The sequence below is a fragment of the Coffea arabica genome, chromosome 10e, assembly GCF_036785885.1.
Source record: "Coffea arabica cultivar ET-39 chromosome 10e, Coffea Arabica ET-39 HiFi, whole genome shotgun sequence".
Taxonomy (NCBI): domain Eukaryota; kingdom Viridiplantae; phylum Streptophyta; class Magnoliopsida; order Gentianales; family Rubiaceae; genus Coffea; species Coffea arabica.
Window position 1 is genome coordinate 6802572 of NC_092328.1, and position 16671 is coordinate 6819242.

Here is a 16671-nt window from a genome sequence, read left to right on the forward strand (position 1 = left end):
ACTCGTCTGAAGGACTATGTGACAAATAATGTGCAATTCAGCCCCTCGCAGCATTCACCGCTTCAACAGCATTCCTCAGGTATGTCTTATCCCATAGCCAATTTTATTGGCTATGATCGATTTTCTTCACAATATCGGTTCTTCTTGGCAAGCATTACTGCAGGTTCAGAACCAGTTTCTTATAATGAGGTAATGAGAGATGAACGATGGCGTGAAGCTATGAGAAAAGAAATTCAAGCTTTGGAAGAGGATGGAACTTGGACGGTGGAAGACTTACCCGTTGGGAAGAAGGCTTTTGGCAGTAAGTGGGTGTACAAAATAAAATATAATTATGATGGAAGCATTGAACGATGCAAGGCTCGATTGATAATTCTTGGCAATAATCAAAAAGATGGTATTGACTAATGCCACCAGGTTTTGCCTCTAAAAATCCTGGGAAAGTGTGTAGACTACGAAGGTCTTTGTATGGCTTGCGTCATGCACCCCGTTGTTGGTTTGCTAAGCTGGCAGATTCTTTAAAGAAGTATGGCTTTCATCAATCTTGCTCAGACTATTCATTGTTTGCTTTTCGTGAATAGCATATGCAAATACATGTTCTAATCTATATAGATGATCTTATTATTTCAGGTAATGCTGCCACTGCTGTGCAGCGACTAGAAATATTTGAGCAGCTGTTTTCATATGAAGGATTGGGGACAGTTGAAATATTTTTTAGGTATAGAGGTAGCAAGAAATACTCAAGGAATTTTTCTTTGTTAGCGAAAATACGCCTTGGATGTCATCTCTGAGGTTGGTTTGCTGGGAGCTAAGCCAGCGAAAACTCCACTGGAGCAGAATCATAAACTTGCACTTGTTGAAGGGGATGATGCTAGTGACCCTGCTCAATATCGTCGGTTGGTATGCAAACTGATTTACTTAACTATTACACGACCTAAATTGAGCTACTGTGTCCATATTCTTGCTCAATTTATGCAGCAACCAAAGAAGGTCCATTGGGAAGCTGCATTACGAGTAGTCCGATATTTGAAGGGTAATCCTGGACAGGGAATCCTTTTGCGGGCCAACTCTGATCTTAAATTGTATGCATACTGTGACTCCGATTGGGCAAGTTGTCCCTTGACAAGACACTTCTTGACAGGTTATTTTATTTGCTTGGGCAGATCACCTGTCTGATGGAAAACCAAGAAACAACAGACTGTTTCACGCTCCTCTGCTGAAGCAGAATATCGGTCAATAACTATAGCAGCTTGTGAACTTAAGTGGTTAAAGGATTTGATGCTATTTCTTGGTATTGATCATTCTAGTTCAATGCGCTTGTACTATGATAGTCAATCAGCTTTACACATTGCAACGAATCCTGGATATCATGAGCATACGAAACACATCGAAATTGATTGTCATTTCATTTGAGACGAGATACAAAATGGGAACATTGAAACAGCTCATGTACGTACGACTCTACAACTTGCTGATATTTCACTAAAGCTTTGGGTACCGATCAGTTTCAATTTCTTCTTAGCAAGTTGGGCATATCCAATCTTCATGCTCCAACTTGAGGAGGGGTATTGAGGAAATTGCAGAAATTAGTGCAGCAATTTATGGAATGATATTTTAGCAAATTGCAGAAATTAGTGCAACAATTTATGGAATGATATTTTGGGATCCTTAGCTAATAAATTAGTATATGTAATTTTGGTAGTTTACTATTGTATAGGAAATCTTTATTTGTACAGATATAGAAATTATATAGGTAGGATCCTTATCTTTGTATATAAATACACCTTTGAAGTCAATGACAAAATCATCTATTTTGATCCCAGTATTTCTGTTTTCTTCAGTTGTTTGTATTACTCAACTCATTTGGGAGTTAAAATGGGTGGTTTTCTTTTTCTTTCATCATCTCTAGTTCAGTTATAAAATGGTTTATTTTTTTTATAATGTTTTTCGCCTGAGAGTTCAGTTATAAAGTTGTTTATTTTTTTTCTAATGTTTTTGGCATGAGAGTGTTTGTTAGAATTGGCAAGTTTTTGTATACGATATCCATTACAACATTCTAAAGTGATTAGAAGTTGTGAGCGTTGGTCTATGAATTAGAAATTTTTGAGCACCATCTATTACTTAGTATTTAGTATTTATTGCAAATGTTATTTTTTATAATACTGAAAACAATTTGATCCAAATAAAAAAAAAAAACTTGAAGTCATCATTCAGCAGCAGGTTTTTACCACTGAATCCAACCTCATTGATTTATCTTCACTAACTTTAGTAAAAAAGAGGAAGTGTAGGACTCGGTGCAGTAACGATTGCATCCTGAAGGTTATGTGCATTTGCACGCGGCATGATTCTGTTTGCATACGGTGTAACTTATTTTCAACAACGTGTAATTCTAGAATAAAATTTTGTAGATCTCACACATATTATTAAAAACGAGATATAATATGAAATCTGAACCTTATAATTTTTTTTAGCCAAATCTTGGCCATAAACTGCCAAGAACCTCCTGCCCCTCTTCCGAAAGTGCATGGCTTATTTGCTACCAGTATCCACATTATGTTTTCCAACTGAATCCAACGTCTATGGATTTTCTTCACTAGCATACATTAGGAACAGCCGTAGAGGAACTGGCCTTATTAACTAGTAATATCCTCATTATTATCGTGGCTTCTTAAATCGGATAAAGAAATTCATTTTCCCCTTTTGTTCTGATCCAAAGTTCAGCCGCCCCACCTCTTCTTTCTTTTTTCTTTTTTCTTTTTTCTTTTTTTTTCCTATTTTCTCTATTTCCTGGAAAATTCAATATTTTAGTTTTTGATAGTCGATCCACCTATTTAGATTGCAATTAATATTGTAGACCAGCAAGTAAAAATATTGATATTAACACACAAAGAAGGAAAAAGCTGCATTTTGGCAAATTATGATAGTCAATACTTAGCAGCTAAGTAATCCGATTCGTCATGCAATCAAATACTACCATATAAAAATTTAAGAAAAGGTTAGTAGTATTACAACTATGAAACTCCATTAGCCACTTTTAATGAATTAATAAATGAAGCAGCTAGGCAGTCTTAACTCTTTTTTTTTTTTTTTTTTTGGCTGTAAATGTCAAAGCATAGTAAATCACGACAAGAAAGGTTGTAGCCATCCTTATTTTTTTACCAAATGAAACCTTTTCTATTATTTGCCTAGTTTCCTTATATTATATTTACTCCATGATATATACTACTATAATAATTCAAGTGCAAATGTGGGTTCAACAGCTGAAAATTTATATGAATTTTTTCAATGATACGTCTAATTTATCATGTGAATTTATACACTCACATTAAATATATTTCATGTGTTTAGATTTTTTTTTTCAATTTAATTTTATTCTTACTAAAAAATTAACAGGGATAAGAATACTTTTCCAAATGAATTCACTCTTACTTAAAAAAAGTTAACAGGCTCGACTTGACCAGTTAGCCAAACCAAATTTATAGTACTGCCATTTTCGCGGGTAGATAGCCATTCGCCTATTTTTCTTTGATCAAAGCCATTCGCCTGTTGAGTTCGCTACAGTCCTTCTGCTCAACTGACATAATACAAAGGGAAAAAACAAAAATGTAGTAGAAATTATTCTTCTTGACCTGGCAAACAAAAATACCAAGTAAATATCTTTTCCATTTCTACAAGAGCCATACGTTGCGTGAAATTAGGGGCTCCTATCCAAGTGCTTACTTCGTATCAAAGGCGTTTGATAATTTGCCTGAGAGAAAACATGAATGTTCTGAGCAGCCAAGCTGCAGGCGGAGCAGCAGTGGCGGCAGTATCCTGTACCCATCGCTGTTCCCTTCAATTTACAAATCCAGTTCCTCCTCTTTTCTCCAATCGCAGACCACCCAAATTCCCACCCGCTAATACTCATAATTTCCCCAGACGCCGCACTGTTGCCAATGCTGAATCCACCACAAGCCGCCCCTCTGCTACTCCTACTGGTCCTTCCACTCCCCCCAATTCCGCCAAAGAGGATGTTCCCATCACTTTGGTGGGCGAACAGGATGTTCCTCTAGAGGGTGTCATTCAATTCGAAAAGCCCACTTCTTCCCCTTCTACCCTCATTTCTAAATGGGGGTAATTTCTTTCCCTCTCCTCCTTGTTTCTATCTTGAATGTTTTTCTTTTAAACAGCTGGGATTTTCCCCCCTCTGATATGATGAAAAATTGGTTTCATTTTAGGTGGGTGGCTTTGTTGGCCGGTGGGGATGCGTTGGCATTGCTCTTGTTCTCAGCAATTGGAAGGTTTAGTCATGGCTTTGACGTTTTTGACCTCGAGACGTTGAAAACTGCGGACCCGTTAATGGCTGGTATGCTTTTCTCTGACTCAATTTTAGTTGTATATATGTGGAGATAATAAAAATTGGACCTAGGGGCTAAGAATAATTATTTTGTATGGTCCCTTGGTAAAATTAGGGTGGTTCTTGAGTGCTTATTTCCTTGGAGGATATGGGGAAGATGGTCGAGGCATGAATGGCCGCTCTCAAGCTATAACTGTAGCTGCCAAGTCTTGGGCTTTGGGCATTCCGGTAAGTCCCTTTTAGCATTCTGTCGGACAACTATTGAACTCGTTGATATTTTTAAAATATCAATTTTTTTTAGAATGGTGAAGGATTGTGGTTGAAATGTGACTGAGTTAAATGCCACCGGTTGCTAGTGAGCATATATGTGGTTCAGGAGAGGATTTAGGTCGGGGATATGGACTTTGGGAAACATCATATCGCAGGACTCTAGTAGCTCGAAGCTCTTTTTTTCAGTTTATAAATTTTAGCAGGAATCTTGTTGAAAAAAGTATAGGAATCTTGTTGAAGATAGTTTCCGTCCAGTATTTACCCCAAATACACTTGAAATTAGAGTTTTTAACACAAGAATAGTGGTTGTTTACCTCTAGAGATTTTCTGGACGTGCAAATACCAAAGTTTCATTCTAATGCTTATTGAGAAGGAGAAACATACAGCAGTTAGGCTGCAACTTACAATCTATGAAGATGTTATCGTCTCTTGAAACTTAGTATGATACAAAATTGTAAGTTAACGTGACAGTGATCAATCTGTAGTTGTGATACAAGAAATTTTCTATTCACAGCTAATTTTGGATTTCATTGTGATTTAATAACGTTTTTAGTCTACCCGTTCTCTTTGGAATGGGCATCCTCTCCTCAAGTTGAAGATGCCTACAAAGTTGAACAAGTCCTTCCAAAATTTAGGCTGCACCTCAAGATCAGCAAAGGCCAGACATGAAACCAAGAGCAGAATGACCATTAGGTTAGCGTCGTTTTCTTGTATTGTTTGAACTATGAATCTGAAGGACTTCACGACATGCGGAATTTGGACAAGTTGGATAGTCTTGGATGTTGATTTTCTTTTGGCCTTTGATTTAACAAGGATTTGAGAGTTGGGTTGACACACTTAACTTCTGGAAGGACAACAGCAGATACTGTTGTATCTCATATCATACCTCAGAAGGTATAATTACGAGCAGAAGGCTGTTCCGCATAAGTTTATGTGTGATGATCAACAACTTTGTTTCCTCATACTAGGCATAGTATTCCTAATTCTAGTGTTCCTAGCATTTGCCTCCTTTCTTGTATTGGATGTGAAAGATTCACAATGAAACAATGAATCTCCATCATTTGTTAGCTGTCCTGTAAATAGATTGTAAAACTTGCTCTATTTGTGGTTCCTTATAAAGGAACTACTACATTCCTTGGCACTGCATCAGAATGGTCAACAACCTATTTTGGGTTCAGTTACCTGCACAAATGGAACTTTGAATCATTAATGCTTGTGACAGGCATGTCTCATGCGTCATCATGCCTAATGGACTCTCTTTTGAATTTTGGCTGTATTTTGATATCAATTTCAACTTATTTCTTTGTTCTTATTCATAAAGGACTTTGCTTCAATTTTTGGTTCCCTCATTTGGCAGCTGGGCTTGATAATAAGAGCAGCAACAGTCAGGCATATTCCGCCAATCAACTTTATCTTAGTAACCATGGGAAGTACTGCTGTGTTACTAATTGGATGGAGAGCACTGTTGTTTAGCACATTCTATCCTGACAAAAGCAAGAAGAATGATGTCTATAGACGGGGGAGCCCTTTTGAACTGTTTGAGGTATGATTGTTTTTTTTTCACCTTAAGTCACTGAGTTGAAATATAAGGTTAGAGTTGTGTTCATCTTGTAAGTGAATTTTGTTCAAATGATTTCGTTAAATGACCTGAAAATTTTGAAATTTGTTCTTTGCCAATGATTTATATACAAGTCTTCTCAATAATTCATGACAATGGTACTAGATCTATGAAGAACAAAAATTTTGAGGTGTCAGTGTGCATAGAAGATCAGGGTCAGGATTCTCGTCCCTAACCAATCTGTGCTTATTCAATCAAAAGCTAAAACAAGAGAATGGACACCTTTTAATGAACTTTTGCTCTGTGATGTTGAATTGTAATTTAAGCGCAAATCAGCTTCAGGCTTTACTCAATAGCTGATATAAAGATCAAAAGAAAGTGAACTAAGGGTAAATGAAGCCATTTCGTGTTTGTTTACATATTTTAAAAGTGAATCTGTTTACATATTTTTAAAGTGAATCTGGTTTTAACCATCTGATGAAGTTAAAAACATGGATCCAAGAAATTGCGTTGTATCTGATGAAGTTTTTTACGACAAACAGTTGGAAATCAGTGTATTAAGATAGTATACATTCCTGATTGATACCCTTAACCAGGATGAAACATTGTTTGGTTTTAATTCCTGATACAGACAATGTTTTGATTTTGCAGTTGCTCACGTCATTGGTGAGAAGGTGGTAGATCAGGTAGTGACTTCCTACAAATTTGTACATGCATTTCCTCTTTTTATGTAAGAAGTGACATTTTAGAAGCAATCACAGTTTTGTTTATGATGTTTGTTACCTGTATGTATAGAATTTCTACCACTTGAAGAAGAGCTTGTTTTTAATAATATTATTAAACATGTAGCAAAGAAAGTCCATAATGAAGAATGAAGCCCTTGTAATGCTTTTCCACATGCTCCTCATCTTCTAAATATATCCTGCAATCCAAGGACTCACTCACTTGTTCTGCTGTATTATTGTCACAAATTTTGGGAACTGATGTACTGTCACTTGATTCCACATTCTGAAAGAACTGAAGTTGCAGTGCTGCTTGAGGTTGTTAAGTCGTGACATTTCTTAAACCTCCATTGGACAAATATTTCGGTACATGTTTTTGAATCCAGCAGGTGTTTTTTTTTTTCTTCCTTTTTGGTTTCTGTACGTTGGTAATTGCTATTGTTGGGTTTTTCCTCGATTGGTAACAAACTGTTGAAGACTAATTCGTGCAAGAGTTGGTAAACTTCCCCCATCGTTCTCCATTGGGCTGATGGAGTATACAGTGACAGCAGGGGGCGTGGAACAGAGGAATGAATGATGACGGGAAAAAGCTATTCTCTTCGTATCTGAACTTATTACCTGATGCGTGAGGCGCATGGCTTAAATGGTATCATTGGATTAGAATTATCAACTCATCATGGGTTCTTGATTATTGTTGTTTGAATACGGAAAGTGCCAAAGGTCAATGATGCTGAAATTATCAACTCTTCTTGATTTAATCATTTGTTCCGTTCGTATTACCATATCAGTCAGGCAAGGAGCCCACTTGTGGAGATGAGTTCTTGGGCCTTGTGGAGTTTTTAGTGCCTGCAAGGCTGCAAGGACCGGTGGTCCTTGTACATTGTTGTGGCTTTTGGTTCCAAAGACAGGAGAGTGAAAACAAAAAGAAACAAAAAAGCAAAAAATTTTAGCAGTGGCAGGTAATGATCCGAGGGCAATGGAATTCTCAGCCATCAAAACTTGGAAAGTATTAGAACAAAAACGTACGAACTAAACTGGCTTGAGTTTGAACATGGAATTTCCATCTTCCTCACTGCGGGAAGGGTTTAAATTTTTTCATCTACAGCTGCCAAAGAGTCAGTACTGTTTACAACTGATTCTTTTAGCCAGGAGGGGGGCTACCAACCTGTAGGCCACACAAACAAGCATTGCCCCAAAATTCATGGAACAGTAGTAAATCTGTAATGCAAACGTTGGGACAATATATATTTATATATTTTAAGTTACTTAACTGCAGATTTCACCATATAGTTTTTGTTAATATTACTGCGAAACTAATTTCAGTTGTTCAGCGTTTTAGATAAGACAACTTCAACCATCAACCAACCTCAATGTGTAAACCTGTCGATTGCAGAGCCCCTGGTTTTGTCCATGTAGTTGAATATTTGGGAATTGTATGATGTTCCAAAAGATTTTCAGGATTGCTGCCTGATGCCTATTGTCCGCATTCCAGTTGATCTACAGCCCCTCCTATGGATATGAGTTTCAAAGAGTTAGGTCGGCGAGAAAGATGGCAATACAGGCGCAGCAGCTGTAAACTGCAATACTGGGGATCTTAGATGATAAGACGGATGGTGTCCCATCCGATGGATCTTGGCTGCCAAGAAATGCCACCCATCAATCTCTGTCTCTCTCTCTCCCTAGATTTTGTCTTCACGGGGAACAGTCTGATCATCACTCTCTGGTTTGACTATTTGCGTTTGCATTAAAGAAGTCATTTTAAACACATCTTCTGGGAATCTAGCTAGACTTTCTGCATCTTTTTGTCGAGCGGATTTTTCTTGCACCAAGCCTAGGAACTACTGCTTATGGGTTCCAGAGTCAAAACCTTTTTTTCCCCTGAATACTGGCTTATCTTTTACTAGTACGAATATGCTCTACAGTAGCATTATTATTATTGTTTTTAATGTAGAATTTAATAATGTGTTTGTGCTGAATTTGTCCTGCTTGCTTAGTTGCTTTTCAAGTTGCTTAATTGGTTAATTTACGCGTCAAAATCCAGTTCGTCGAGTAACACGAGCGACGAACTTGAGAACGACAGAACCAGATTAATTTGCTGCATGTAATTAAAGCTGGACCCTGGCAGCCCATGTCCATAGTCGATGCAACTTCCTCTGGCTTTCCCGAGGATATGACAAAACTTATGCACGGACAAATTCTGCTTACATGCGTGGAATCTCTAAGCAAGAACTGGAGAACTGAACTGGAAAGACAAGTGCTGATTCTCCAGTAATGCGCTTTAACCGTTCGGGCTTATTATCCTGAAAATGAATTTTTTGTTTTTGGTCCAAACTTTAGAACTCCAAAACATATCATGGTGTAAATATTTTTGAAATTGAACATTCTCACGAGAAATAAAGATACACGAAACAGTACGTGTTGTGCCCACCAGGCACCAACCACTGAATGAAGCTTTTAATTGTGGGGGGTAGGGGGCATGGTGTTATTATTTGTTTTGGTCACATTACATTCTGGACAAATTGAAACATGTTTGCTCTGAAGATCCAACCATGTCATAGCGGGAAACAAGCCTTGTACTATTCCCTTTTCCATTTATAGTGAAAGGAAAAGGGCAAAAGGAGAGGAAATTAATAACATCTTCAGGCCTTTGCCATCAGCAGCCATTAAAGGCATATCTTGTTTCTAACTTGGTTTGAACTTTGAAAACTAAACAGAGAAAATAGGCCCACAACCCTCCTTCTTCTTCTTCTTCTTCTTCTTTTGGAAGGAACAACCCATCTTCTTTAAATACTCTCTTAAGTTCATCCCCAAGAAGAAGAAGTGAAAAAAATAGCCAAAAGCATTTGGCACCTAGCTAGGGTTGTCTTTGCTGTGTGTATGGTTTGTATTTTTGATTTGTCTATTTTTACTTATTTAGGAGTGGTATCTAGTGTCTGGTATCCAAACTCTAGATGGCTTCTGCTTCTTAGGTTATTACTCTATTGGTGTTAAAAATAGTAGCTTGTGATGGAGAGAGAAAATCTAAGGTGATTGTGACCAGACAGTTTGCGTTAGATTGTGACATATCATTCTGGGGTTAAAGGGGGAGAATTCAGGGCTTAGGGATGAAGAATCGAGTCGTTGTAACCCCCTATTACCAGTTAAAGCATCCAGGAGTTATGGCTTTTCTTTTACTTTGCTTTGAAGTCTCCTTTTACAGTAGTTTTACTTGCCTTTTTCCTTCATTCCCATAACTCCATCCATTTGTCACTCATCCATTTCTTTCATTCTCAATTTGTGAAACATGCCATACAGTTGTCTTTCGGAGCCTTTTGGACACAAGGTAAATTGCACTCTTTAACTCCTCTCAAAGTTTGCCAACATTACAAATAAAATAAAGGGCATCTCTTTCTTTTTAATTTTTCTTTTCAAAGGTTCGTTACACTAATAAATACTTAATTCTTTCTAGGTGGCAAACACACACACACACACACACACAGTACACACACGAAAAAAAAAAAAAAAAAGAGAGAAGGCTTTCGAAAATGACCTTTTATGGATATGGCATAGGAATGAAATAGTAGGTGATTGAAAAAAAGAAGAAGAAATTGGAAATCAAATATGGAGACAGATTCTGATATACACAAAAGGTTTCCAACTCAAAGATGCAAAACGTAAGGGTAGGGGAAGGGTTAAGGTGAGGTCATAGTCTCTTTTAACTCTTTTAGAAGCAGTTGTCGTTCCCAGCTGTTAAGGTAGTAGCCAACGATCGATGACGATCACAAATACTTGTGACATATGTAGTAGTAGTAGTAGCAGCAGTAACTACTATATATTTTTTTTTAACACAAAAAGTATTTTTTTATCAAACTAATATCTCTGTGTCTGTTCACCTCGCCCTAAAAAATACATTAGAAATAAATAAGCGACTCGATCACATGAATTCGAGACCTAACTACGCTATTTCGAAATCATCCTACCCAACCCTAAGTCCAACTACTAGCAAAAGTGTAAACCATGCATTATTACATGCGCGTGTATATATATATATATATACAAATGTATCAGACTTGGCCTATTGCTATTTTGCAGCTGTTCCAAGTATCTTGTTTAAGATTGTACTGTTTTGGATTTTGTGTTCTTCTTCTTCTTCTCTTCTCGCTTCTCACGTGAACCTCTATATTTACTCCCCTCCTCCTCCAGTCCTCCTCCTCTATTTATTTCTTTCTTAGTGCATATACCTCATTTATTCTTCTCTTTCAATTCTCTGTCTCACTGCTGTCTTCCTCTGTCTGTGCTCTCTGGGCCTTAGGTCCAAGCCAACTGATTGGACAGCTGCGGCTGGCTCTACAACTGGCCTACATTTCCTGAACAATTCTTTTTTTTTTTTTTTGGTAGAAAACTGAACAAGTCTTACTCTATTATGTATGTGAATTCATACTTCGTGTGCCTTAACACCCCTGGCTAGGACGTGTTTGGTTCAGGAGTTCCTGGAATCGGAATTGGAACCATAGACTGAAACTAGTAGTGAGTATAAAGTTTTGGTCATTTCCCTTTCTTTGTTTGGTCCGCGGAAGTGCAATGGATTTCATTTTTATTCAAGGGAAGAGCTAATTAATTTGAAACTCAAATTAGAAGTAAAGAATGATAGGGGCACGATCTATTAGGCCTTGTTTGGAGTGAATATATTTTCCAATCACCTTCTTATCTCACATATATCAAATTGTTACAGTAATTTTTCTACAAAAAAATTCAGAAAAATGCAATCCAAACATAACCTAATTCTTCCATTTTGATTGACTGATTCTGATTGTGATTTACTACAAAACAGATACGGGCATCGTTAACTTTGATTTCCATTCCTGACCCTGATACCCATTTACCAAACATTTCAGTACTTGTTGTTCAGTGACGGAGTTAGGAATTGCAATTAGAGGGGCGAGTCTCTGTTATTTGGACCAAGTCTAAATAACTTTCAAACATTATTGTTTGGGTCCTTGGGAGGGGGGCAAAGTAAAATTTTTTATCAATATTCTGGGGGGGGCAAAACAATATAATAAAAAATTTTTTACTGAGAAATTTTTTTTATAACAATTGGAGGGGGGGCAAAGTGAAATTTTTATCAATATTTGGGGGGGCAAAACAATATAATAAAAACTTTTTTACTTAGAAATTTTTTTTTTTAACAATTGGAGGGGGGCGGTTGCCCCCTCCCTCCGCCCCTGTTGTTGTTTCGCCATTAAAATAATTATGTAAACTACGTGATGGTTCCTTACCCAAAAAATTATGTAAGCAAGGTACCTGGATGGAAGATTATTTTGGATAATTTTTTTTAAAAATTATAACACTTTTTTAATATAATGTATATAAAATAAAAATATATTTATAATACAAGTACATAAATTTGTATTACACAAAAAAGCAGATAAATTTGCAAAAATAATTTGCTATTATTCGGTTTCCAGAGTTGGTGCTTGGATGCAAGATAATTTGCTATTTTAATGGCTTTGTTAGCGAATTCAGTTGGCTTTCTAGAGGCAGTAGTCGTTCCGAGGCGGCCTGTAGTAAAACGAAAGGCAGAAATAGAACCACACCAGAAATTTATCTGAATATAATAAATCTTCTAATATGGGATTAAATACTGAGTGAGAAGTAGTATTTGTATCTGAATCAATAACACAAAATTTGAAGTTGCTGCTGATGACAACTTTAAAGAATTTAAATGTCACACCGCATGCAAAAATGATGGCTCCAAAATCTTTTGTTTTCTTTCTGTCTCTCAACATAATTTAATATTGGCCCTCTCTTTTGACCAAAATTCTGTTTTTATTTCATTTGCAGGGAAATACCGAACATAGAGACAAGGCATTTCTTGCTGTCCTTTTCTATTTAATCTCTCTGAATTTCTATGTTTTTTTTTTTTTTGGTAACAAATAGTAAGAAGTTGCATAAAAGACAAACTAGTTTCAGTTTACACAACGAGGCAAGCAAGAAAAATTAAATGTCAACAGTGTGAAAAAGCAAGAAAAAATCATTCAAAATGTTTTTTTACACGTTGTCAAATAAATTTTTTTGTCTTTTACTTTTAAAATGGTAACTTCACATCCCTCACAAAATCAAGTAAATAAAATTTCATCTCAATCTAAGTTTTTGAAAATTTTTTATTCTGAATCTAATTATTCTGAAAATTTTTTATTTCGAAAATATTTTAAGAGTAAAATGGTTATGTCCTATTTGTAGTTAAATAAATGACTTAATTTATATTCATTTTTATTCCTAAAAAATAGAATCTAATCCAAGTCATATTCATTTTTTCTTAAAACAAGTGAAATCAAGCCCATTCTACATTAATTTTTACTATTCAAAATACGAGATTTGACCTTTTTGTATATGAAAAATGATTGCATGTGGATTGTACGGTGATTTTATGCTAAAAAACATGGTTGAAAGCTAGATTGAAACTAAAATTTACTAACTTGAATTAATAAGGAACATAAGGTTAATATTTTAAAAGTACATGGCGAAAAAAATTTATGGATTAATCTTATATATCACCATTAGATATATAACACATGTGCAATATTTGAATTTGAAATTCAAAAATTACTTATGTATCGTCCATCCAACTGTGATAATGTATACACTGACAGTAGCGTATATAAAATTTACTCAAAATTTATTTGATTAAATGTAAGGGACATTTTGAATAGCTTTCCCAAGAAGCAAAGCTAACGAATTCAAAGCTGTTCTCTTTCTTGAAATGAATCATGTTGGATAAGGTTTTAGTTCTTTCTCTAATTTCTGCAGGTGAACTACGTAACACCTATCAAAGTACAAATAAGTTAAGCTGCAGAGCATAAATGATGGGGGGCAAAAAATCTCGGACACTTTTTTCACCTCCTCTAGCAAAAGAAAAGTCCAGTATATGGGAATGCAAAACAATTTTCAGAAGCATTAATTAACCTTAATCCCACGAACAAAGGAATGACTGATGAAATTAGAGCGAGTAAAAGGTGAAATCACGAGGGCGCACTTGAGATCCCTTTTCCAAAGAGCATTGAGAGCAATTAGTAATAATTCATCGGCAGAAAAAATAAAATTTTGTGAAGTGGTTTCCTCTTGTAGGCAATAGGGAGTTGGTGGATTCGCTCATCATTACCACATAATCAAGACAGTCCCTTCCACTTCCACATGCACAAATCTCTCATTCCCTCCCTCCTTAGTAGTTAGTACCAGTACCACCACTTCCACTTTTCTTTCCTTTTCGTTTCCCTCCCAAAAATCGTGGTCTTCCCTTGAAGATTCAAACCAAATCATTTCCATCTGAAAATCTGTCGCCACGAAATCCTTCATGCACTTCTGCATGCAACATTCTCTTGATAAAGAAAGATCCAATTCCAAAAGTAACCAATCCACTCCTCGGTTGTCCTTTTGATTAATGACCAGTGCCCACTTGTATTTTGAGAAGCTACACTAATAAAAAATTAAATAATTTTTCATCCATTTGCTTCCAAGCTAAGGTAATTCTCTACAACTGCGCCACAAGATTTGAGTTAATGTATCCTGGTATTTGCTTTTCCTTTTCCTCTCTGATTTGGCTTCATCTTGGGGACATCTAATGCGGAGATGTGGGATAAAAGGTGCAATAATTTTATGTAAGGCTTTGCATGGCCAGTTCACTTGAACTGCTCGTCAATAAAAAGTCAAAAGAAAATCTTGCTCTTTAATTTATTTTTTTAAAAATATGAGCATACCCCATGGGCAGGGAAGGATGCCAGCCCTCAATTTGATTGATTAGAGAATGAGGTGACATATAACTAGTTTAAAACACAACTAAAACGCATTTATAGGGTATAAAACAATAAGGTTGTGTTTGGATTGCATTTTCCGTCATTTTTCATGGAAAAGTTACTGTAGCGATTTGATATATGTGAAGGAAAAAGATGATAGAGAAATGTGATCACGGAAAATGACAATATTTTCCGACGAAAACAAGCAATTCAAGCAGAGTCTAATTTTTCCAAAATTTGAAGGGGAGGTTTGTTTTGGGGGGGGGGGGGGGGGGGCAATTGGAACTTCCTTCAAATACATCAATGTATAAACAAGTTGAGTTACATGACATCTCAAGATAAGTTCCAGAAAAAACACTAGAATTAGCTGGACATTATTCTTGTACTCGAGTTCTTTTCTTAATCATCAGAAGATATCAGATACAATACAGTGAGTGCTTCCTTAGTTAAAAGAGATGTTGGCCTCTTTCGTGAAACATGTGGAAGAACAGCAACATAAACGGTGGTGTAGAGTTGTACATCGAAGAATAAAGATCCATTACTTTGTGAAATTAACTCCATTAATTAATGAATCAATGGGAAAAATCAAAAGATTGGAAGCTAGCCACAATATCCCACATTTATTAGGAAAAGCCCTTCCTTTTTTCTCGAACATGAGGGCCCTTTGCTCATCATTCCTGGAATATTTCAAGCATGTCTGAGACCCACCCCCCCACTTTCTGTCTGGAAGCAGGTGTTGACTAAGCACCTCGTTGCAACAGGAAATTTCGGCAAAGCATCATCTTTGATCACCTCTCATCTTCTTCCCCCTTTTCGGTTAAAAAGATTTAAGCGATTGCATTAACCAGCTAAAATAACACTTGGTACTACTATTAATTGAGTTTTATAAGTTTCACTTTCCTCTCATCCCACTCCATGCCGACAGATGATCAAAAAAGGAGGTTTGAGCCTGCAAGTGTTTGAAATTTTAACCATTTTTTGTCTACGAATCTTGCAAACTCATGGAAATCGTTCTCTCTCTTTACATTGACTTAAATGGTATTCTGTTTCATCTGGCCAAATCTGAATATCCATAGTTTGTAAATCTAAAAAAGAAAAAGAGGAGAAGAAGAAGACGTGATCATCATATATTGAAATAAATGTAATCTTGCTTATTTGTCTTACCACGCAATGAGAATAGAAAAACAACATGCCCTGGCGTAGCTGGGGACGGGCATACGGCAGGCCAATATTCAGAGTATCATGCTAATGAACCTCGGCATAAATGCGTATTGGGTACAAAAATCTCTACTTCAGAAGGATGTCAATTCTGGTTAAGGGAGAGGGGAGGGGGGGGGGGGGGTGGTTAACCGCAATGCAAAATGACTAGGGAAAAAAAAAAAGAGAGAGTAGATTTTGCCTAGAAAAAGTAGTCATTATCAATAATCAACTCTTTGTATCCTAAAATTACTGCTTAAACATGCAATTTTTTACGTTCATGAGTACATCAATCATACTCTATTACGTGATTCACCAGAGTTAATTACTAAGCACACGAGGGTACGACTTTGGCATGCTTTAGCATCCAACTTCTAATAATAAAGTAGCATTTGATAATGATTTTGCAATATCGCATAATTACATGGACAATGATAATACCCCCATTTAGTTTGGTCAGATTCTCCTTTGAAAGTCCTTGCTTAATGCTCTGTACTTCTTACACTTTATCTTTGCACCTTTATGTGTTACATTTTGTATCATTTGTTGCAGCCATTCCATGCATAAGAAAAGTATGGAATAGCCAACTTGATCGATGAATGGAAAAAGCAAATGGGAATATCAAAAAGCCACTGCAGCATGAAATGAGCTCCTCTTTCTGTCAAATCTTGTGGTCTTCAGAAGCCTTATTTATCCCATCCCAAGGTCACAATAAACAGCTTCTCAAAACTTTTTTTTTCCCCTAATAGAAAAACTCACACTTAATGGAGCGGCAATACTGAATGCCTTCTGATTTTGTTAGTATCAATTAGGGTAGTCGTT

General features: G+C 36.4%; 1 protein-coding gene across 1 annotated transcript; it reads left to right on the forward strand.

The window, feature by feature from the left end:
* Positions 1-3535: 3535 nt before the first annotated feature.
* Positions 3536-7059, forward strand: LOC113711068 (uncharacterized). Its single transcript, XM_027234210.2, has 5 exons — positions 3536-4110; positions 4215-4342; positions 4449-4561; positions 5961-6146; positions 6813-7059. The coding sequence occupies exons 1-5, from the start codon at positions 3758-3760 to the stop codon at positions 6840-6842; spliced, it is 810 nt and encodes a 269-aa protein (XP_027090011.1). The 5' UTR covers positions 3536-3757; the 3' UTR covers positions 6843-7059.
* The last annotated feature ends 9612 nt before the right edge of the window (positions 7060-16671 follow it).